Source organism: Plutella xylostella, chromosome 19 (genome assembly GCF_932276165.1).
Source record: "Plutella xylostella chromosome 19, ilPluXylo3.1, whole genome shotgun sequence".
NCBI lineage: Eukaryota > Metazoa > Arthropoda > Insecta > Lepidoptera > Plutellidae > Plutella > Plutella xylostella.
Window position 1 is genome coordinate 2,595,003 of NC_063999.1, and position 23,104 is coordinate 2,618,106.

General features: G+C 36.6%; 3 protein-coding genes and 1 long non-coding RNA gene across 26 annotated transcripts in view; 2 read left to right on the forward strand and 2 right to left on the reverse strand.

The window, feature by feature from the left end:
• Nucleotides 1-23,104, reverse strand: part of LOC105380372 (transient receptor potential cation channel trpm) — a 180,956-nt gene that overhangs the window by 125,601 nt on the left and 32,251 nt on the right. The gene's annotated exons all lie outside the window — the stretch shown is intronic.
• On the forward strand, nucleotides 686-2,936 carry LOC105392006 (venom carboxylesterase-6). Its single transcript, XM_011563590.3, has 3 exons — nucleotides 686-954; nucleotides 1,308-2,557; nucleotides 2,646-2,936. Exons 1-3 carry the CDS (start codon nucleotides 766-768, stop codon nucleotides 2,920-2,922), a joined length of 1,716 nt encoding a protein of 571 aa, XP_011561892.3. The 5' UTR covers nucleotides 686-765; the 3' UTR covers nucleotides 2,923-2,936.
• Nucleotides 2,904-11,088, reverse strand: LOC125489946. The gene is made up of 2 exons (XR_007267355.1): nucleotides 10,942-11,088; nucleotides 2,904-3,115 (listed from the first exon to the last, which is right to left on the reverse strand). It is a non-coding gene; the product is annotated as an uncharacterized LOC125489946 (long non-coding RNA).
• On the forward strand, nucleotides 11,530-14,304 carry LOC105392004 (venom carboxylesterase-6). The gene is made up of 3 exons (XM_011563589.3): nucleotides 11,530-11,802; nucleotides 12,365-13,605; nucleotides 13,852-14,304. Exons 1-3 carry the CDS (start codon nucleotides 11,545-11,547, stop codon nucleotides 14,150-14,152), a joined length of 1,800 nt encoding a protein of 599 aa, XP_011561891.3. The 5' UTR covers nucleotides 11,530-11,544; the 3' UTR covers nucleotides 14,153-14,304.

Genomic DNA, 23,104 nt, shown 5'->3' on the forward strand with positions numbered 1-23,104 from the left:
TAATGGCTTATTGGGTGACCTCTAACTTAGTTTAAACTTCTACTAACTTGCACATATTCGTATGAAACGAGCCCGCTTGACGCTACAATAGGTTTTGTCACCGTGGTAAAAGCATTCACATTAGCTGTAGTGTCTGTCAATCGGGAACCGCTAAGCTAGAGGTAACCCTGGAAATTGCCTTCACTTTAGCCGACCAGCCAAAAATGCTCTTGGAAATCAGCCAAGTTGTTCAATGCCCTGAAAAGTGAAATGTGGCACGCAATTTTGCCCTAGTAAAGCATTAACACTTTGTACCTACCTATGTATAAAAAGGTACTCTGCTACCTTATAACTTAGCATAAGTAAATACCTACTTTACTGTGTTGATAACGCCTACTTTATGTAATTTAAGCTGTTATTGTTAAATTAATTATTATAAACGAAAATGCGAATTTATGCTGGCATGGATCAAATGGGGGCGGAACATTGAAATATTATGGAATATCAGAAACTACGACGTAGGCAGGTAACGAACACTAATGCATAATGCTTTGTAAACACTGCCAACTAAATGACTTTTTCAAGCAAACAATGGTAAAGCACCTCTGTAAATGGTACACCTGCCTAGCATGGCCATATCGCACCATGTAACCCGATAACTCGTCCTGCTTATCGCATCAGTCTGACCGATAAAAATATCGGTCTCCGTATAAACGAGTCAGTTTTCGGCCGGCCCCTACACCGACCACTCCTGTTTCGCTGCCAAAAGTGTGAAAAGGACAAAACATGACTCAATCTGTGACGTCATTTGTGATTTTGAGTGCGTTCGTTGTTCAAATATTGGCACAGAGTGATCCAACAGTGACGATCGCTCAAGGCACCGTTGTAGGTGCGAAGGCGACGGATGGCGGTGACTACAACATATTTTACGGCATACCCTACGCCGGCAATCCGGCAAATGAAAATAGATTCAAGGTAAAAAACTACAAAATATTATCATCTTATACTCCATGTTATACACATGGCATTTATCACGCACGAGAATCTCGTCAGATAAACATCATTATAATTGTTAATTTTCTTCTTTTTCTTTTTAGAATTGTAGTAGAATTTGTACAAAATCAAAACTTTATAGATAATATTGAAGAAATTTTATGCTCACTATTAAAAAGTGCCAATAGACTGAAGTCACCTACATATCTCTTTATCTTATCAAGTGTGTCGGTGCCTATCTTTGGGCATTTCTTAGAAATTGATTACCTAATCCTTTGGGCACACCCAAGTTTTATGTTTGCAAGTAATAAATATTATCATTAAACTTATTTCAGGCGCCTCCTCCCGCTCCATCATTCCCGGGACCCTTTATTGCTCATGACTCATCAGTTCAATGTGCACAACCTACAACATCAGGACTGTTAGGAGAAGAAAACTGCCTTGTTGTCAATGTTTACACCAAAAATTTCACAACGCCAAAACCAGTAATGGTATGGATTGACGGGGAGGAGTACACCACTATGCCGAACCACGGCAAATACTCATTCAGGCAATTAGTGGAGAAAGACATAGTCGTCGTGTCTATAAACTACAGACTCTCTATCTTTGGATTCCTCTGCTTGGGGGTGGAGCAAGCCCCCGGGAACGCTGGACTAAAGGATATTATCGCTGGACTTCAATGGATCAACCAAAATATCGCACCTTTCGGAGGAGACCCTAACAACGTCGTCCTTTTTGGTCATGGATCAGGGGCAGCCATGGTGGATCTAGTGACACTGTCTCCACTGTCGGAGAACTTAGTGCATAAAGCAATAGCATCTAGTGGGACGTCTCTCGCTCCCTGGGCAGTCGCATACAAACCCGTCGAATACGCAGAGCTGGTCGGACAAAAACTTGAGTACACGGGAAAATCGAAAGATGAACTAGCAAAGTTACTAGCAGAAACAAACATAAACACACTCGGAGCTGCCCTATCGGGATTCAAATTCTTGAACAATACTCCACTGTTCGCTCCTTGCGTTGAAGACCCGAAACTGGAATCCAACAGTACAATCGGGACATTCTTGTCTGATGCCCCAATCAACATTATCAGATCTGGCAATTACAGACATGTGCCTTTTATTACCGGCTACGCCAACAGAGAAGGTACTCTTAGAGCAATAGAAGCGCTAATTGAAAATTGGTTTGAACAAATGAACGCTAACTTTACAAATGCATTGCCAGTAGATTTGTCGAACAGACTTGACATAACGCCGAATGTTACTAATTTCTATTTCGATGGGCGTATGAATCTAGGTAACATCGAAGACTTTTTTGACTTTGAAGGAGATACAATGTTTCTGATTTCAACTATAAGAGCTGCATATGAAAGGGCTTTAACATCTAAAGCTCCAGTAAGGCTTTATGAATTCTCAGTCCGAGGCAGTTTGAATTCTGATTGGACATTCCCCGGAACGACTGTCACCGGCGCTACGCACCGCAGCATTCTGAAATATATCTTCAACTACGACTTGTCAACCAGCTTAACAGATGCTACTGCTCAATCGGCTCTTATAAGACGATGGGTTGCATTTGCATCTACTGGGTAGGTTCCGATAACATTGACGTATTGTTCCGATTTATTATTTTCATTGGTCCTTTACTGATCTGATATTTTTATTTAAATTTTCCAGAATACCAACTACATCACCGTTACTTCCTCTGGGCTCTTCAGTTTGGGATCCTGTCTCAGCAAACGCTTCGCAGCCAATCAACTACATGCATTTTGATGGGAGCACTTTCTTCGCCGAGACTGGCAAATTCAACCCTCATCCGGAGAGGAGGAATTTCTGGGGCAATATCTACGACAGCTACTACATCCCGCCCCCGTCTGTAGCGGGCTCCAGTGACAGAGTAATCGGGTTTGCAGTCGTTGTTTTGGTGTTGCAAGCCGTTCTTAGGTTCTTATAGTCGTTTTTAAATGATAAAAATTCTGAAATGTTTGTATTATTAAAATTATTAGATTTTTTTAAATGAGTCTACTTTTATATCTGAGGCATTGCGATTTTAAGGGTACCTACAACTGAATATTGTCAAGTAGAGGTATTTATCACTATTTACATTAAACTCAGTAGATACATGTTTATACGATTCCTAATACAACCTAGTCAAGTTTCAGTGTCAAGCGAAAGACTTTTTAAAAACTAATTTTAAAACTAAACTTAAAACTACCAGACGAGGTCTATCTGTGACGATAGTTTGATCTATTCTGCCGCTGACCAGGCGACACAAACATGGGTCGTGGGATACAATAAAATAGGGGCTGACAAAAAACTTACAGTCTAAACAATCTTAAGCATTCTAAGAACAATGACGATGACGTTAGCATGAGTCATCGAATATCGGAGGGTTGTTAGTACTACAGGGTTGCATAACTCCTCCCTCCTTAAGTGCGAAATTATCTGAATCACTCGTTTTAGGAGTATTGAGATGATTTCGCCACACACAAAAGTAACATGACATAAGACATATTATAATTAACACTAAAACACATAAAATACTGCCGTACAGTATCACTGTTCCCAGGCTATAATCGGGGCTCACTACACTTTCACTAAATGCACTTTGCTTCAATGTGTATGACATGTACTTGAGGTCATCGAAGTCGACTTCCTTCATGTTGAGTGCGGGTGCACCGGATAAGTTGCTCGAACGGAACTCGGGGAGAGAGATCGCAGGCGTAGGCTCGCTCGTTGCGCTCTCCTGGTAGACTCTATGTCGGTGTATACGTAGATTATCAAGGATAACTGTACAATTTCCAAGCAAGGTAAGTTTGTATGTTCCTTGTAAGTATCGATCGTCGCGATTACTGTTGCTGCATTCCTCGATTAGCCGAGTTTTCTTATTGGTGTACAGTATCCATTCGTTATGACTCAACTGTTGAACTCTACTATTTTCAATATGCACCTTATGTTGTTGGCATTGAGATGGATTTTCCTCGAATTTCATCAATTGTTCGATGCAAGTCGTTTCAGGGTACATCACTGCGTCTTCTTCGGTACACAGGAAGTGGTCTCCGGCTGTAAGCGGTCGGCATGGTTTGTGTAGAGGTAAGTACTTCGTACTCTTCGCCAAAAGGAAAGGATATTTAGGAATAATAATATGGGTTTGGTTTTTGGGGATGCTGTACATAGGTAGGGAATACAATTTATAGTATGAATAGGCTGTTATCTCTGTAAGAGGGATTTCCATAATAAACGTTATCTGTTTTGATTTTACATAAGATTTTACCTCGATAATTTCCTCAAATTTAATTATATTACTTTCAGTGACATCATACATTAAATTCTCTGACTTGGAGATTTCATACAGGTGTTCTAATAACTCATAAGGTTGTACTATAGATGGATGTAATATAGATACTCTAGTAAACGACAATGCTGTCTCTATTTCACTTAGCTTTAAGTATACAGTTCGAAAGTTGCTTATGAATAAGTTAAACATTCCTAAAATGTATGTAGAGTGGAAACAATTTTCATTCTTAGATATTTCTATTAACATTTTCTCGACTCTTTTTAATCTAGTGTTTAATATAAAGGAATTTTCCTGTAGAGTTTGTGAACTGTTGATGAGACTGTCTAACATTTGGGTGACCACGGTAATTTTCTTTGAGGTGAGTACTTGTTTATCTTTAATATTTGAAATTAAGCTGTCATACAAAAGAGCATCGCTATGATCTAAGTTACCTGTAATTACTTTGATTAAGGAACCTAATGGGTTAATAATACCTCTCTTAAAGCGTAATGAAGGTATAAGTTGCTGAAATTTTTCAATCGTTAATTTTTGTAGGTATTCAGACTGCTTTTTGATACTATAAAACTCGTGGGAATATGTCATATTGTTGCTGATTAAATTATTAAATTCATTATATTTCCTTATGTTAAAATTAAGATCGTTAACTATGATTTCCAAATCTAGAGTTTTAATAATTAGCCACTTATCTATTTTAATATGGGCAATTCCTTTCTTCACAGGTAAAATACCAGGATTTCCTTCAAGTGATTGCAGATGAAGGGCCAGGTTGGGGACCATGAATGTCAGCAGACACCACCTGCGGAGGGCGTTTGATATTCTTAATGGGTGCTTTTGTATTTCTCTGACCTACTTTTATGGGAACTACGTTACGGGTTGTTTTTCCAGTAACTTTTGCCTTTTGATAAATGGGCTTATCTTTGCTTTGGCGGGTGTTAACTACCTTAGAAAAGATAACCTTTCCTTCGGGGAGGTTAATGTTGGTCTCTCCTCCTTTCTTTTGCCTAACTGTTTCTTTATTGTCCATTAATTTTTGTGATAAGTGTTTGTATAAGTACTGTGTTCTTTTAGCGTGGTCTTTAATTAGCTGTTGCATATACTTATGTTGGAAGTTTATGTCAAAAGCTATTCCTGTGTCGGTATGACCGAATACTACTTCAAATGGGGTTAATCCAGTTGCAGAATGAATGGTGTGATTGTAAGCCATGATGCAATATGTCATTACGGTGGATGCATCTGTGCATTTTTGTTCATATTTAGCCAATCTATAAATTTCTATTATTGTCGAATGGAATCGTTCAATTAAACCCATGGAGTTTGGATTGTGGGGTGTACCTATGTGAAGTTGGATTTTATACAATGTCATCAGTTCTCTCATTAACTCATTATTGAATTCGGAACCGGGGTCGGAACTAATCTTTTTTGGAATACCATAGAAAGAGAAGTACTTAATTAGTGCTCTTAATACCTCGGGGGTGGATCGGTTAGTTATTTCGATGGCCTGTGCTAACTTGCTGAAAGCGTCTATTATAGTTAGGTAATATTTTCCGTCTATTGTAAAAAGGTCAATGAATAATTCCTGAAAGGGAGCATCTTGCGTCTGTGTGAGCTGTAACATAGGTTTAATGGGTTTCCTGTCGTATTTCATTTTTTTGCAGACTTCGCATGCATTTAATACTGCTGTAACTGTTTCCTGTAAATTTTGCCAATAGTAATTTCTACGGATTCTAGCTATGGTTTCTTTTATACCTCGGTGTACTGTCTTTCCTTCGTGGTGTTTAATAATTATTTGTTTCTGCTCGTCCTCGTCCTCTACGTAAATTACTCTTTCTGTACACTCGTAAAACTGAACCATATCTTGCCTAAACAGTTGTATAATGATGTTGGTAAAGAGTCGTCTGTGTTCTTGGTTTTCGAAGTAAATGAAGTATTTTGTTTTCAGTTTTATATATTTTTTCAGGAAATCTTTAATTAATTGTTCATTATCTATTGGTAAGTGGACTTCTAATACTTTTTGTTTATTTCTAGATAAATCTTTTACTTGGCAAGTATCGCGGAACCATGTGAATATTAATAATTGGTTTGGTTTTGTATCGATCGCCTCATGAAGGATAGGGATACCGGTAGTTTCCATATCCACTGCTGAATGTATTGTGTCAGCACTACTAGAGACTGAGGGAACGAATTGTGTGGGTTCCTTATCGCCAGAGGTTATTGATATTACTTCGGAGATTGGACTTATTGTATGAGTTCTCTCGGAATCGGAGATACTCAGAGTTGAACTACTTTTTTTTCTAGTTAACTTGGTTATTTCTTTAGTCAGGGAATCTATGTGTTTTTGTAATTTTTGTTCCTTCTGATCTACATTTACTTTCATGGAAACGTCGTCATCGGAATCTGTGGCGTTTACTTTAATGCGAGACAAAGCGTCCGCGTTCGTGTTTTGTTTCCCGTTTTTGTATATGATTTCAAAGTTGTAGTCTTGAAGAGACAATCGCCATCTGGTCAGTTTACTACTCGGGTCTTTCATTGAATTGAGCCAAGCTAAGGGACGGTGATCGGTATAGATAAAGAACTTTTGTCCGTAGAGATAAGGTCGAAAGTGCTTTATGGCCCATATAATGGCAAGCAATTCTCGCTCTATTGTGCTGTAACGGGACTCGGTATCGCTTAAAGTACGGCTAGCATATGCTATCGGTTTATCACTACCTATAGGTCCTTGTGAAAGTACCCCGCCTAAAGCGACGTTGGAGGCATCTGTTGTCAATATGTAAGGTTTGCTAGGGTCGGGATATTGCAGAAGAGGAGCGTTGCACAATAGTTCCTTACATTTATTGAATGCGTTTATATAGTCTGTGTCTATGGATATTTTATTACGTTTTTTCAAACAGTTCGTTAATGGTTGGGTTATTTTCGCGAAGTCTTTAATGAACTTACGGTAATAGCCAACAAGTCCTAAGAAACTTTTTATTTCCGTAGTTGTTTTGGGAATTGGAAAGTCCATAACTGCTTTAATTTTGTCTTCGTTTGGTTTAAGACCGTCTTTAGTGATTTTATGTCCTAGGTAGAGGACTTCCTTCCTAAGGAACTCTGTTTTGTCCAGTTGTACCTTTAAATTAGTTTGTCGGAGTCTGTCGAAAACTGCGCGTAATTTACGTATGTGTTCCTCTAAACTACTTGAATAGACAATTATGTCGTCTAAGTATACTAAACAGTGAATTCCCTGCAGTCCTCTCAGAACGCTATCCATTGCGCGCTGGAAAGTCGCCGGTGCAGTTTTGAGACCGAACGGCATTCGTTGGAATTCAAAATGGCCGTGTTGAGTGCTGAAGGCAGTTTTTTGTTTGTCAGATTCCTCTAACTCGATTTGATGATAACCACTTGCAAGGTCAATGGTTGAGAAATATGTGGATTTACCTAATTTGTCGAAAAGATCTGTTATATTGGGGAGTGGATACTTGTCGTCGGTGGTCAAGTCATTCAGTCGTCTATAGTCGATAACCATGCGGTATTTAATTTCACCGGAGGCGTCGGATCGTTTGGGAACAAGGTGCACGGGGGCGCACCACGGAGAGTGTGATTCACGAATGACGTCATCTTTTAATAATTTTTGTACCTGTCTATTTATTTCTTCGGTTTGGGCTGGAGCTAACCTATATGGTTTAACATATATTGGGTCTTCGTTCTTAGTACGGATTTGGTGTTTCACTTGGCTTGTAAAAGTCAAGGGCAAGTCCTCGCAATAAAAAATGTCTTTATATTGAATACAAAGGTTTTGAATACGGATCCGTTCTTCGTCCGTCATGTGGTCGAGTCTGAGTTTATTATATAAATTTTGCTCTAAGATTTTGTCTATTTCTATATCTTGTTGCGTGGTATAGTTTACGTCACACAAAGTGTCTTCAATAAAGGCACTGGTTAAAAATGGTCTTGTAATTCCTATCGTGATGTCTTTGTCTGTCAGATTTTGTATGATAGTTGTTGCGTAACCGTTGTTACATTGTACTATCGCGGTAGGCATTCGAACGCCGGGGCAGAACTCTTTAAAGTTCAGAATCGCGTGGCCAGAGTATTGATCTGTCGGGAGTTTTACGCGTTGCTCTGATCTAGCGTGAAGTTTGATGTTGTATGGGGCCGGGTTATAAATAATTGGTACTGAGGTAAATCTTGTATGCAAGATTTGATCTTTCATATCGACCGAAGCTTCTAGCTCTTTGAGAAGGTCGCTACCAATGAGGCCGTCGTATCTAGAGTCAACATTGTAAATGTAAAATTTATGTTCTTGATTACTACAGAACGTGGGCATAAGGGGTATGCTGATAACTTCACTGTGTTGACTTGTCGCATGAGTGCTAACCACTTTGAAAGGTTCAACGTACTTGTACGCGGAGTAATATTCGTTTGCTTTATCGGGACTGATAAAAGAACGTGTACTACCTGTGTCTATCATAAATACAGAGTCTATCTCGGGGATGTATATATGGGGTAGTTTAAGGTTAGGGTCACAATTAAGTTGAATCATTTCTGTATAGGGTCTGAGGCTAGTATGTGAAAATTTTCAACGGGCTCGTCCGTCGAAGCATTTTCGTTTAAATGTTGGTCAGTCTGTATGTATTCGTTGGTCATACTGTAATCGTAGTCGTACGATTCCTGGAACTCGTGTTGATTGTCGGACACGTGTTCGTATTGTTCGCCTTGTGGCGATGGGTCGTCGGTCATATGGACCTCGTTAAGGCGAAATCCACCGGTTTGTTGTTGGGCCGGTTTTATTGCCGATGCTGTTCTCATGGACACATCTGTGTAATTCTTTGGAATATTGAAGTTCGGTTTATAACCAAACTGTTGGTTAGTCTGAGGCCTATTTCCAAACTGTTGGGGTTTGAATGAGTTTTGATTAGGGATGCCAAACTGAGGTTTAACACCAAATTGAGGTCTGTAACCTGTCTGTTGGGGTAAATTTGGCCTGTACCCAAAGTTGGGTTTATATCCTACATTGTTGCTCTGAGGGAGCATCGTCCTATTTTGGTTGGGAATGCCAAACTTGAAATTAGGGGTTTGATAATTGTTAAATGGTGGCCTAAAACTGTTATGTACAAATCCTGGGGTAGATGTACCAAATTTAGATGAGTTTTGGGGTTGCGTAGTGGGTTGTGATGACTTAGACGTTAGATTATGGTGGTTATTCAATAATTTATTTCGCATGTTATACTGGTCATGGAAGTTTACTTCCTCTAGCACAATAGACAATGCATTTTCCAACGTGTCGGGACCTTTTAGTCTTACAATCCTAACCATATTTTCAGGCAAACTGTATAAAAATACGTTTAGGGCTGTATTGTTATATATCGCGATCTTGCTACGTTTCGTATTCTCATCAGTTAACTCGTTTACCTTTGAGAATAATATGGAGCGCACTGTTTGAATCCTATTGCAAAATTCGGTGTAGGGCTCGTTAGCCTTTAACTTTATGGTCTCTAGCTCAATAGCGATACATTCCTCGCTACGTGGGTCACCAAAATGTTGAACTAGGAGGGATTTTAATGCAGACCAAGTGTCTACATCTTCTCGCTCGGAAACTAATGCAGCCGCGTCATCAGTTAACCTACTCGTTATAGAGTGATACAGGTATAAATTTTGTGTATCGTTGCCTCTATACTTGGCTATGACGTATTCACATTTTCTTAGGAACAGATTTAAGAGTCGTTTGTCTCCATTAAACATGGGGATCAACTTTAGCATCTCTGCTGGTATAGGCGTGAGAGTAGCCATTTTACACAATTTAAACACACAATGAAAATACACACAATAAAAAGTTACACAAGAAAAATATACAGTAAGTAAAAGCAAGGAAAAATTGTAAAAGTTGTAAAACACACAATTGTAAAATAATTATCAATAAGGTATTGGGAAATTACTGATTTTGAAGTAATTACCTAATTATTATGTCTACTTTGGACTTATTACAGAATAACTGATTTTGAAGTCAGACTGTTTATAATGACCTAACTAACTTATTACAGAGTTACTGATTTTAAGCAAAACTGTGTATAGCCTATCTAACTTATTACAGAATCGCTGATTTGGAAGCGAGACTGCGTATAGCCTAACTCAAAACAGATAACCGTTATAGCGGGAGATTTTCGATCCCAGAAATAAAATTACCTGCAGCCTTTACAAATGAAAAATACAGAAGGGAAAGGAAGGCGAAGAGTTTTACTCACCAACCAGCCACTGCCATACTCGGTGCTATCTTCTTTACACTTGACGAATTTATTTGTTCGAGGGATTGCTGTAAAGCCTATTCGCGCCGTTCTATCCACGCGGTTAGATAGAGTTTATACCCGAACCGATAATCGCGGAATTGACGTGCAAGCTATATGGAACAGCAATCCTGTCCGCAGCGCCAGTCAAGTTTCAGTGTCAAGCGAAAGACTTTTTAAAAACTAATTTTAAAACTAAACTTAAAACTACCAGACGAGGTCTATCTGTGACGATAGTTCGATCTATTCTGCCGCTGACCAGGCGACACAAACATGGGTCGTGGGATACAATAAAAAAGGGGCTGACAAAAAACTTACAGTCTAAACAATCTTAAGCATTCTAAGAACAATGACGATGACGTTAGCATGAGTCATCGAATATCGGAGGGTTGTTAGTACTACAGGGTTGCATAACTACCTTTTAAGGAACAACTTTCAAAAGAACTGGTACTTAGTAAGGTATATACATAGATAGTAATTAAGAGTACTTAATAAGTAGTTTTCTGATTAAAGTAAAGTTGTTTTAAATAAAAACTGGTGTATTAATTTAATAGTTGGCTTCTCGATGAACGAGCTTCGCTACCCCTATAAAAAAACCTTGAGATTTCCAGGATATAAATTATATAAGAAACCTTCCTCTTAAATCACTATTTCATTATATCACTATTTAAAAAAAGAATAAAAGTGTATGTGTAGTTGTAAAGATCTAAGCATACATTCATACATACTTACATAGAAAAGCTACTTTGCTCTATACTGTGTAGTGAACAGTAGTTATAATTAATTTTCAATACTCATCGAGTACGTAAGTTGTTGGAATTTTATAGGTTAGCCATCTACAATTTTACAATTACAATATTTTGTGGTTAAATCACGCAGAAACAATAATTAAACCATTGAATTCCTGCATGCATAGACGCAACACATAAATTGAAAAGAGTTTTTTTTATATAAAATAAAACAACACTACACTGACCTTGCATCGAACTAATGAAAGCGAAAACAAATCAAATTCAGTATCATGCCGGCCGTTGCACCGGCAACACCTCTTGTTGTCCCATTAGTGCTCCAATTAGTATCACACACCATGCGGTGTTCTCTGACGTCATCCATTGTTATGATGCTAAGTGCGATAGTCAGTCAAATATTAGCTCAACCCGGCCCACTGGTACACATCGCACAGGGGTCGCTTGTTGGCGATAGAGCTTTGGATGGAGACTACAATGTGTTCTATGGGATACCATACGCCGGCTCTGTAGCTGGCAGAAACCGGTTCAAGGTAACGTAAAGGCACTTATGTTTATTTTCCTCCTATCTTTCTTGCGAACTCGCTGGCATCGTAAAAGTTTTACATCTCCGCAATGCTGTGCTCTAAGTGTTTTTTTATGCAGCGTGGGTGATGGAAATTACGTATGATGAAACAGGAGTACGTGATGGAACACAATAAGTCCCTACATAATGTACGTAATTATGTAAGTTGTGGTTTAGAGCTTGGGAGACTACCTAGTGAATGGATCCTCCATATAACATGCTATTCTATCATCGGGGTATTAAGGGAATCACTGTTTTCAATTTACAACCAAAAATCTGTCATCAGTTTTAATAAATGTACAGCGAAAAGTGGGTCTCATCTCCCTTCGGGGATAATAGTCGTGAGCACATGCATGTAAGTATGTATAAGTTTTTTAGGTAGTTATCGTAAACTACTCACATGTAATGAAAACATTACCTAAGCACATCAAGATAAGAAACTATAATTTTGATTAATAAGTATCAAGTAGCAGTAACAACTTAGTATTGTAGAATCTGTAAACAGCCCGTAACATTATCTTATGTTTCAGGCACCGCCACCAGCCCCAAGATTCCAAACAGATCCCTTCGACGCAACCGACTCCTCGACCAGGTGTGCCCAACCAACCACGCGGGGACTGGAGGGACAAGAAGACTGCCTGGTCCTCAATATTTTCTCCCGAAACATATCAGCTTCACAACCCGTCCTAGTGTTTATCGACGGCGAAGAATACACCACCATGCGCAACAACTTATACACGTTTAAGTATCTGGTTGAGAATAAAATACTAGTCGTATCCATCAACTATAGACTGTCGATCTTTGGGTTCCTCTGCCTGGGGGTGGAGCAAGCTCCCGGGAACGCAGGACTAAAGGATATCATCGCGGGACTTCAATGGATCAATAAAAATATTGCATCGTTCGGAGGAGACCCTAACAATGTAGTCCTTTTTGGACATGGCTCGGGGGCAGCCATAGTGGATCTATTGACACTGTCTCCACTGTCGGAGAACTTAGTGCATAAAGCAATAGCATCCAGTGGGACGTCCCTCGCTCCCTGGGCAGTCGCATACAAACCCGTCGAATACGCAGAGCTTGTTGGAGAAAAACTCCAGTATACAAAGAAATCGAGAGCTGAACTAGCTCAGGCGCTCGCAGAAACAAACTTAGACACACTTGGAGCTGCTCTCACTGGATTCAATTTCTTGAACAACACCCCACTATTTGCTCCTTGCATTGAAGACACCACACTAAAACCTGACAGTGCATTTCTGTCAGATGCTCCGATTAACATTATCAGATCTGGCAAATACAGACATGTGCCTTTTATCACTGGCTACGCAAACAGAGATGGTACACTGAGAGCAACTGAAGGTTTAATAGGCAATTGGCTTCAGCAAATGAACTATGATTTTGCAAACGCACTGCCTGTAGACATAAAACATAGCAGGGAGACAGTTGAAAGTATTAGAGATGTTTACTTTAAAGGCGCTATAAATCGTGCAAGCATTGAAGACTATTTCGACTTTGAGGGAGACACTATGTTTCTTATTTCCACTATAAGAGCAGCAGTGGAACGTAGCAAAACATCGAGAGGAGAAGTGAGACTGTATGAGTTTTCATTTAGGGGACATTTGAGTTCGGAGTGGGCCTTCCCGGGCGTGGATGTGACGGGCGCAGAGCATCGTAGCGTGCTGCGGTATCTCTTCGACTACGATATACAAAGTGAATCAATAGATAAAACTATTCAAGAGTCTCTTGTGAGAAGGTGGACTGCGTTTGCGTATACAGGGTAAGTAATCATACACTAACCTCCTTATTCATAGATAAGTTATAGGAAGCTATTGAACTGTTTTGTCCCTCTCTCTCAAAGAACAATTTGTTCTTCTGAGTGACCCAGGGTCAGCCCCCGTACAGACATAATTATGTGCACGGTATTTAAAGTTGATACAGCACTCTGAGGGGCTCATTTCGTGCACCCCAGCTTTCAATTATGGTAGGTACTCAACAATACATAGTGTTTTATATATTATTTCAGGAAGCCCACATCATACATGGACCAAAACTCAACGGGAGATGACATATGGGGAGCCATAAGCAAAGACTCCGTCACTAGAGCGGGGGCCCAAGCGATAGAGTACATGCGATTCCAAGATCACATCAATGAAGCAGTGTATGAAGAAAAAAAGAATATTAACCCTCATAATGACAGAAGACTATTCTGGGACACAGTGTACGAGGGACACTATGCGGCTCCTAAGCCGGTATCAGATGGATCCAATGGGTTGTGTGTAATGACTCCTTTAGTTTTATTGTGTTTCATCATCGTCCTGTTGTAACGAGTATTTACCGAGTTAAATTAATCAAAAATACTCAGTGAGAAAGATTTATGTACTTACTACTTGGGGGAGCTGAATAGAATCTAAGTTTTATAAAAAAATAAGCTACTGGTACTTATGGAACTAACATAACGTACTTATACAGGGTGTTGCAAAAAGGGTATACTAAGCCGAAAGCTACATGTGCAGCATGGTATGTCTAAGCCCGAAACTGAAATCAGAATTTCAAAATTCATGAAAAAAAAATTCATTCTCCATAGTAAAAAGTCACGTGACCAACTAAGTTTCTATGGAAAATAATAAGTATTATTTTTTCGCAAATTTTGAAATTATTATTTCAGTTTCGGGCTTAGATATACCATGCTGCATATGTAGCTTTCGGCTTAGTATGCCCTTTTTGCAACACCTTGTATAAGAGAAAATCCCAACTTCCCTCATATACAATAACCGTGTGTAAAATTAATTCTACCTACCATAATTTGGTAGATTTTATATTTCTAAAGATCAAGTGTGTATTCAGACAGTTAAAAACTTACCTAATTATTTTCTTAATAGGGAACTTTCAGCTTCAGCTCACTTACCTGAAACCAAATAATATTCGATATTAAACATAAAAATATTTGTGATCTAGCTGAAGATATGCCTTTATTTTTCTGAGTTATACGGTATAATGAAATGTATTATTATTATATTTTATGTTTATAAACAGAGAAAACAGTGGTTTTCCCAATACACTGGGGTTGGTTTAACGAGCGAACTGCTTACACTCACTGATAGCAAATGTCTGCTCTAAATAATTTGTTTCGTTGTTTATCAAAATGGAAAAACAAAATGTTCTGAAAAAGTACTTTTTTACTCGAATTTTCTTAAAACATCTGCTATCTCTTTTTAAAGTGCCCCCAAAAACATACAAAAAAGATACAACCTGACCGAAAATTTAGTATTTCAATCCACGAAGGAAGTAAGGTCAGCAAAATGAACTAACCTATATGTAGGTATCATAAATATTGTTTAACCTCCTTCGTGTTAGGTAAGGATTGAACAAATAACTGCCTGTCCTAAGGTAAAATAAAGATAATTAATTAAACAATAATAGTCATTTATTCATTACTAAAATCTTCATTATTTATTTATTTATTTTTATAGAATAGAATAGAATAGAATCATTTATTTGTGAAACATAGGTTTTACAGGTTGGTGGGCTTATATTAAGTACGCTATGTTCTGTCCTATAATGGACGTACAAATTTTAGTTTTTAAATTTAGTCAATATTAAAGTGGACTGTGTCTATTTACAGCATGCATTGTTAAAATTTCACACAAACAAAAATTTCCCCTTAAAAAAATAATAACAAATCATAATCATTAATAACATAATTAAAAATTATAAATTTAAATATGTCATAAATAATTCCAATAATACCATGTACATTTTACAATTAATATAATAAATTCAATAAAATCAATCAAATAATTCAAATCATACCATGTCAATTTTGCAATTAAAATAATAAATTCAATCAGAAACATAGCAGATTATAGGTAGTTATTCAGAATTATCATGAAGAAAATCATTAATATGGTAAAAACATCCTTTTACTAGAAGATTAAAGAGTTGGTTTTTAAAAACAATAATGTCAGAATTTTTTATATTTATTGGTATTTTATTATATATCTTTGGTGCCATACATAATACACTTTTGCTCAGTAGAGCAGTATTGCTTTGGTGTGAGCATAGCCTGTTCCTGTTCCGTAGATTTCTATCATGGATATCATGTGCATGGACAAAAAGATGTTCATTGTTTTTCACAAATATGGCTACTTCATAGATGTAGAGCGATGGCAGAGTCAGTATTTTGTGTTTTTTAAACAGTTGCTTACAGCTATCTGTAGTTTTTAAATTAAACATGGCTCTTATACACCGTTTTTGTGCCTTAAATATTGATTCACGGTCAGTACAGTTGCCCCAGAAAATTATACCATATCGTAGCGCTGATGCAACATACCCATGGTAAGCTGTTAAAAGGGAATCAGTTTTTACTACTTTGTTGAGTTTGAATAACATGTAGGCAAATTTACTAAGTTTTGTGCAGATTTCTTGAGCTTGTTTTTTCCATGTAAGTTTGTTATCAATATGTAGTCCTAGGAATTTAGTCTCTAATACTTGTTCAATGTTTATGTTGTCATGTTTGATATTTAAGTCTGGACAGGCTACTCGTTGATGAAATTGCATTAATTTGGTTTTTTCAAGATTTGCTTTGAGGTTATTTGTTCTTAGCCATTCTATGTATTTTCCTTATTCTTGCACACTGCCTGACAAATACAATTATATGACATGTAGCCTAAATAAAAATATGTACAATGCGTGTTATAAATCTGACTGTATCAATTTCTTTGATACTAATTTGTATGTAGATAATTTTAAGTTGACCTGGGACAGTTTATTTCTGTCCTTAAATCAGAAACGACGTTTAGCTACAGAAGTAGCTCCTCTTATTAACTCAGTTATAAGCATTATAACGAAGAAAACTTGTGTCCCTATTGACACCGTCAGTAGTAATACTGAAAATAGTACAGTAGATTTAAATTAGATTTTCAGACAACGGGAGAGCATCATAGCGTTGATATAAAGATTGATTCAGTTCACTGCTCTCTCGGCTCAAAACTATCGAAGGACAAGACATTTAAGAATGAATTTAAATTGGTACATCAGAATATTCAGAGTATTTCTTCTAAATTGTTAGAAATAGAACTATTTTCGGAAAAATTTAACATTGATTGTTTATGTATCACAGAACATTGGTTAGACGAGAATAAAATGATGTTCCAATTAAAAAATTACAAACTTATAAGCTGTTTTAACAGAAATATCAACGAGCATGGTGGGTCACTTATATTTCTTAAAGAAAATTGTAAATGTAAAGAACGAAAGGATATAGTTGCTCTTTCTGTTAAACACCATATAGAAATTTCATGTGCAGAGCTTAATAAGTATATAATAGTATGTACCTACAGGCCACCTACTGGTGATTTTATTACCTTTGAGACTGTCATGGAGGATGTTCTAAGGTTAGCTTCCAATAGTAAAAAGGAAGTAATAGTGTGTGGTGACTTTAATGTTGACCTATTAGGTGACTCTCCTAATAGGTCGAAATTGTTGTTACTTTTTAAATCATTTAATCTTTTTAATGTTTTTCTGGAACCAACTAGAATTACACCCACGTCAGCCACTTGTCTAGATAACATATTCTGTAACTGTGAGTTTAAAGACAGTAGTGTGATTAATTGTCTGAGGTCAGACCACAGTGGGCAGACCATTACCTTAGTAAACACTGACAAGACAAATAAAACTAAGGTGAGATGCAGACCGATTACTACAAAGAAAATTGACAATTACTTGAAGAAACTAGACGAAAAACTTCCGAATGTTAAATTAGATTGCAATTCTAATGAGATGTATAGTAACTTGTTTAAGATAATAGCTGATGAGTTTGAGAGTAATTTTGAAACGAAGGAAGTTTTGATTGACAATAAAATTAAATTTTGTGACTGGGCTACAGAGGGTATTCGCAAAAGCAGGGCGACATTATATGATCTGTATGAGATGAAAACATTCATACTCCGACCTGACTTTCAATCTTATGTGAAGAAATATAGCAAGATGTATAAATGTGTCTGTCACTGTGCGAAGACAATTTTTATTAATAACAAGATTAAAGACTCTGCTAACAAATCTAAGGCCGTTTGGACTATTATTAATAACGAAACGGGGAAGAATCGAACACGCGAGACAAATTTATCTTTGAAGGTAGGCAATGACATTATAACATCGAATGATGCGGTGGCGAGGGTCTTTGAAGAGTTTTTTACGAACATTCCTTTAGAGACTACGTGTAACCTGGATTCTTCGGCTGCAGCAGCTGAAACCCTGACGAAGGAGAACGCACCTTCAACCGATAAGGAATTTAAATTCAGATATATTAATACATTAACTATTATAAAAACATTTAAGTCATTAAATATGAAGAAAACTGAAGACTTGTGGGGAATGTCAGTTAAATTTGTATTCTTTCTATTATTAATAAAATCGCCCCAATTTTGGCTAACATCTTTAATAAATGTATCGCTGAAGGTGTGTTCCCAGATCTTATGAAATTTAGTAAAATTATACCTCTGTTCAAAAGTGGGGATATGGAGGACCCTGCAAATTTCAGGCCTGTCTCGGTTCTTCCAGTTTTGAGTAAAATATTTGAGAGGGTCATACTCAGTCAGATGCTTTTGCATTTCAATGATGCTCGATTGTTTCATAGCCAGCAGTATGGTTTTACAAAAGGCAAATCAACAGCCGATGCCGGTACTGCGTTGATTAAGCACATATTTGACGCCTGGGAAGACCATCACGATGCTATTGGAGTCTTCTGTGATCTGTCGAAGGCGTTTGATTGTGTAGACCATCAGACTTTAATTTCGAAACTTAGATACTATGGAATAGGAGGAAAGGCTTTAGATTTGATATCTTCATATTTAGACAAGAGACAACAAAGGGTCGATATTAACAATACTAAATCACAGGGGGCTCATGTAAAAATAGGCGTCCCTCAAGGATCTATTCTAGGACCATTTTTATTCCTCATTTATATTAATGACTTGCCTTTTATGGTTGAAAAATTGACTAATATAGTTTTATTTGCTGACGATACTTCTTTGCTTTTTAAAGTTAAAAGAAGAAAAAATAATTTTAATGAAATTAATTCAATTCTATCTGACATACACGATTGGTTTACCGTTAATAATCTTCTATTGAATTCTAAGAAAACGAAATGTATTAAATTTACACTGCCGAATGTTAGACAATGCGATACTAACATTATTCTAGATGGGAATAAATTGGACCTAGTTAATGATACTGTCTTTCTTGGGATGACTATAGACTCAAAGTTACAGTGGGGACCTCACATTGAAAAATTGTCTGGAAGGTTGAGCTCCGCAGCTTTTGCTGTACGGAAAATTTGACAGCTGACCGACGTTGAAACCGCCAGATTAGTTTACTTTAGTTATTTCCACAGCTTATTATCGTATGGCATTTTGCTTTGGGGTAGAGCAGCTGATATTGAAACTATATTTGTATTACAGAAAAGAGCCATCCGCTCTATATACAAACTTGGTTCCAGGGATTCATTGAGAGAACTATTTAAAGAAATTAACATCCTTACAGTTCCATGTCAGTTCATTTTTTCCAATTTAATGTATGTACGAAAGAATATTTCAACTTTAGATACAATTGGCAGTAATCATGACATTAATACTAGGAACAAGCATAAGCTGGCTTTTCCAGCGATGCGTCTGGCGAAAGTTAATAAATCGTTTTTAGGGTACTGTATTAGATTTTATAATAAGCTTCCAGCAGAAGTTGCTCAAATGCCAGAGAATAAGTTTAAGTGTTACATTAAAGAGAAACTCAGTAAAAAAGCTTATTATAAAATTGATGATTACTTAGATGACGTTAATGCATGGCTGTGATAAGTAGTTAGCTCTGCTCATATTATTATAATAATAATTATTAAGCTTATATGTATTGTATACCAACTAGTTTTAAGTCTTTTTTTGAAAAGATGGCTCAGGAGTTTCTTGCCTCCGTTCTTCTCCTTAGACAGAAAGAGCCCCCCTTATCCGAACGGAGAGTAATTTGTAAAAATTGACGTTCATCAGAAAATTTTATATTTGTACGATGAATAAAAAAATTTGAGTTTTGAGTTTGAGTTTATGATCTGAGATAGAGTGTTGTTTATATTTTTTTCGTAATTATTATCATGTTCATACTCAATTATAGCTGTGCTGTCATCTGCAAATAATATCATTGGGAATCGTATATATTTTGGCATGTCATTAATATAGATTAGAAATAAAAGCGGTCCTAGTACGCTACCTTGAGGTACTCCATATACAACTCGACGGGCTTTTGATAAATATACCATTTCTGTTTTTGTCGAATGGCATATCCTAGTTATTTCCGTGTATTGTTTGCGATCTTCTAAATATGATTTTAATAACTTTAGGGTATTTCCTCGTATACCATAAAGATTAAGTTTGGCTAAAAGGGTTTTATGGTCTACACAATCAAATGCCTTAGACATATCCATATATAATGCACAAATCGGATTCCTATTGTCTACACTTTGCATGACTATATTGAGCATTTCAAATATTGCCATATTGATAGTTTTATTTTTTCTAAATCCGTACTGTTCTCTAACTAATATTTTATTTTTATCTAAGTACGAGTATATAATATTGTAGAAGTATTTTTCAAAGATTTTTGAAATTACTGAAATTAGAGCTATGGGTCTGTAATATTTCATTTGATGTCTGTCTTCTTTTTTAAAAAATGGTTTTATTATAATTGGTTTTAGCCTTTCTGGGAAAATGCCACTATCTATGCACAGATTGATTATGTGGCAAAGAATGGGTGCAATTATTTCGGCGACAGATTTAATGACCTTGGTACTTATTTCGTCATAGCCTACACTATTTGTGTTCTTCATATTTTTTATGATTTTAAAAATGTCAAAAGGTTGAGCTGGTGTCATAAATATAGAATTAACTGATGATTCAATATTAAAATGAAATTTATTAGAATTATTATCAATATTATGTCCTGAAATACTTTTTGTGTCAGTTTCGTTTGAAATTTGATTTATAAAATAGTCATTAAATGCGTTTGCTATCTGCTGCGGATCCGTAATCGGTTTATTATTCTCATAAATTTTTGCAATTGGTTCTTTGGGAAAGTTATTTTTGTTGTTATTTATAATCTGCCAGGTTGCTCTACATTTATTTTCAGAAGTATCAATAAAATTACAATTTTGAGCTTTTTTGGTTAACTTAATAATTTTTTTAAGCCTAGCTGAATATTTTTTTAGATTGGATTTATTTACATTATTGGGGTGTAGTCGACATTGCCAAAGTAATTTTCTTTGTTTCATGCTGCATGTTTTTATGCCTTTAGACATCCATTTCTGTTTTGTTTTGACATTCATTTTTACTAATAGTTTTGGAAAACATAGATTATACAGCAGCATAAATATATTTAAGAAACTATCATACGCTTTATTTGGATCAATGGTAGTATAAAACTTATACTATCATTACAGAGTAACCTAATTCGATAGCAAGCTCAATTTTATTATAATTAATTAATTTTAACAATGACAAATCACATACACAATAATACAATAAAAATTACACCTAATCAATAAAATAAATCTAAAAGCAACATAGCAATTTTCACACAAACATTTCATTACATGTTATAAAAAATATTTTTCCTTAATTTATCATTGTAGCATAAAGCCGACTGTGCAGTTTTAGTAAATTCGTTCAGAGAACAACAAAATATGTCAACCGTCTCTGAGATACAGTTGAGAACGCGGAGGGCGCGGGTGAGCGGGGCGTCCCGCAGCAGTTTGGTGCGCGCGCGTGGCACGGCCAGCAGCTTTAATGTTTTTTTAATTAATTATATTATACCTATTTTTGTATTAGGAAGCTTTATTTTACGGTATTTATGTGCAGTTATAAACATGATCTTTAAATAATCATGACCTAAACTAAACTATATTTTGTGGAAAAGAACTGTATTGTATTCAAATGTGTGTTTGTAACCTTTTCAAAAACAATAAACGGATTGATTTCCCATAAATATAGAAACAAAAAGATATAAATAAAGAACTGTAAGTACTAAAACATGTTTTTAATTTTTTGCTATCAGTACTTGCTAACGAAATCTGGGGTTTACAACGGAGGTCCGTGAAATACTAAAATGGAAGCTGTAAAAAATTCATCGGTTAGAAAAGATTAACTTACTTGGTAGATTAAAAAAGGTGTTTCAGAAATGTAAAAAAAAAATACATTGAGAGTTATTGTATAAAAAAAATAATAACTTTTGTTTAACAACTTATGGAAATTCGTGAAAAAAGAAATCTACTGCCAATAGTAAAAAGTCACGTGGCCAACAATTCTATGAAGATAGCATATAAAAGCTATATATACTATAAGAGCTATAAGGGCGCCTTCAAATTAGTCGCTAAGTGTCGCGCGACTGCAGCGCTGCTGCAGCGCTGCAGCCGCGCTGCTGTCAAAATCCATATAAATTTTGTAATTTAAAAGATACGCGACTGCTGCGCCGCAGCAGCGCTGCAGTCGCGCGTTAATAATTTATATGGAATTTAGACAGCAGCGAGGCTGCAGCGCTGCAGCAGCGCTGCAGTCGCGCGACTCTTAGCGACTAATTTGAAGGCGCCCTAAGTAAAGATAAGGTTAGAACTGTAGCATGTGGTGTAGTACGGTGCATTCCATATAAATTTTGGAATACTATCTCTCATAGATCTAACTACACATCTATCTCTAAACAACATACGTCACAAGTCACATACCTTGTATTTTATGAATTAGACCTAATTGATCTTATAGTATAAGTTCCAATTTCTCCACAGTCGGTTAGAGCATAACCAGGTATTAGTGGCTGACTTTTGACAGATCTGTCAAGAATTTTAAATGGAGATGACGTATAGTTGATTAACCAATTCCTGGTCGGTTAGATAACCGACTATGGAGAAACTGGCACTTAGTATTGAAGCTGACCGTAATTACATGGGCAGGGTTTTGCTCATCACGGTATTACAATCACACCAGTGATCCTTATTGCTATAAAGATTTTATCAGGATGCAATGGTGCCCGAGTTCGTTTGGATTCTTGCACAATTATTTTAGGAGGATAAAATTTTGCTATTAACTTTTACATACAATAGCCTAGAGAACCTGGTGACTGGTCTTATATTGCTATGTCTATTATTTCATATTATGCTATCTGTGCTAACTACAAAAAAAGAATCACAAATTAAAAAGAAACCGCGTAAAATAAAATAAATCATGCATATTGGTTCGGAACCAGAATTA

Bases quoted from the DNA above. Each gene is read 5' to 3' on its own strand.
- LOC105392006 (XM_011563590.3), top strand. From the start codon at position 766: ATGACTCAATCTGTGACGTCATTTGTGATTTTGAGTGCGTTCGTTGTT. The intron at 955-1,307 runs GTAAAAAACTAC...AACTTATTTCAG, and splicing joins CAAATGAAAATAGATTCAAG to GCGCCTCCTCCCGCTCCATC. The intron at 2,558-2,645 runs GTAGGTTCCGAT...TAAATTTTCCAG, and splicing joins GTTGCATTTGCATCTACTGG to AATACCAACTACATCACCGT.
- LOC105392004 (XM_011563589.3), top strand. From the start codon at position 11,545: ATGCCGGCCGTTGCACCGGCAACACCTCTTGTTGTCCCATTAGTGCTC. The intron at 11,803-12,364 runs GTAACGTAAAGG...CTTATGTTTCAG, and splicing joins CTGGCAGAAACCGGTTCAAG to GCACCGCCACCAGCCCCAAG. The intron at 13,606-13,851 runs GTAAGTAATCAT...ATATTATTTCAG, and splicing joins ACTGCGTTTGCGTATACAGG to GAAGCCCACATCATACATGG.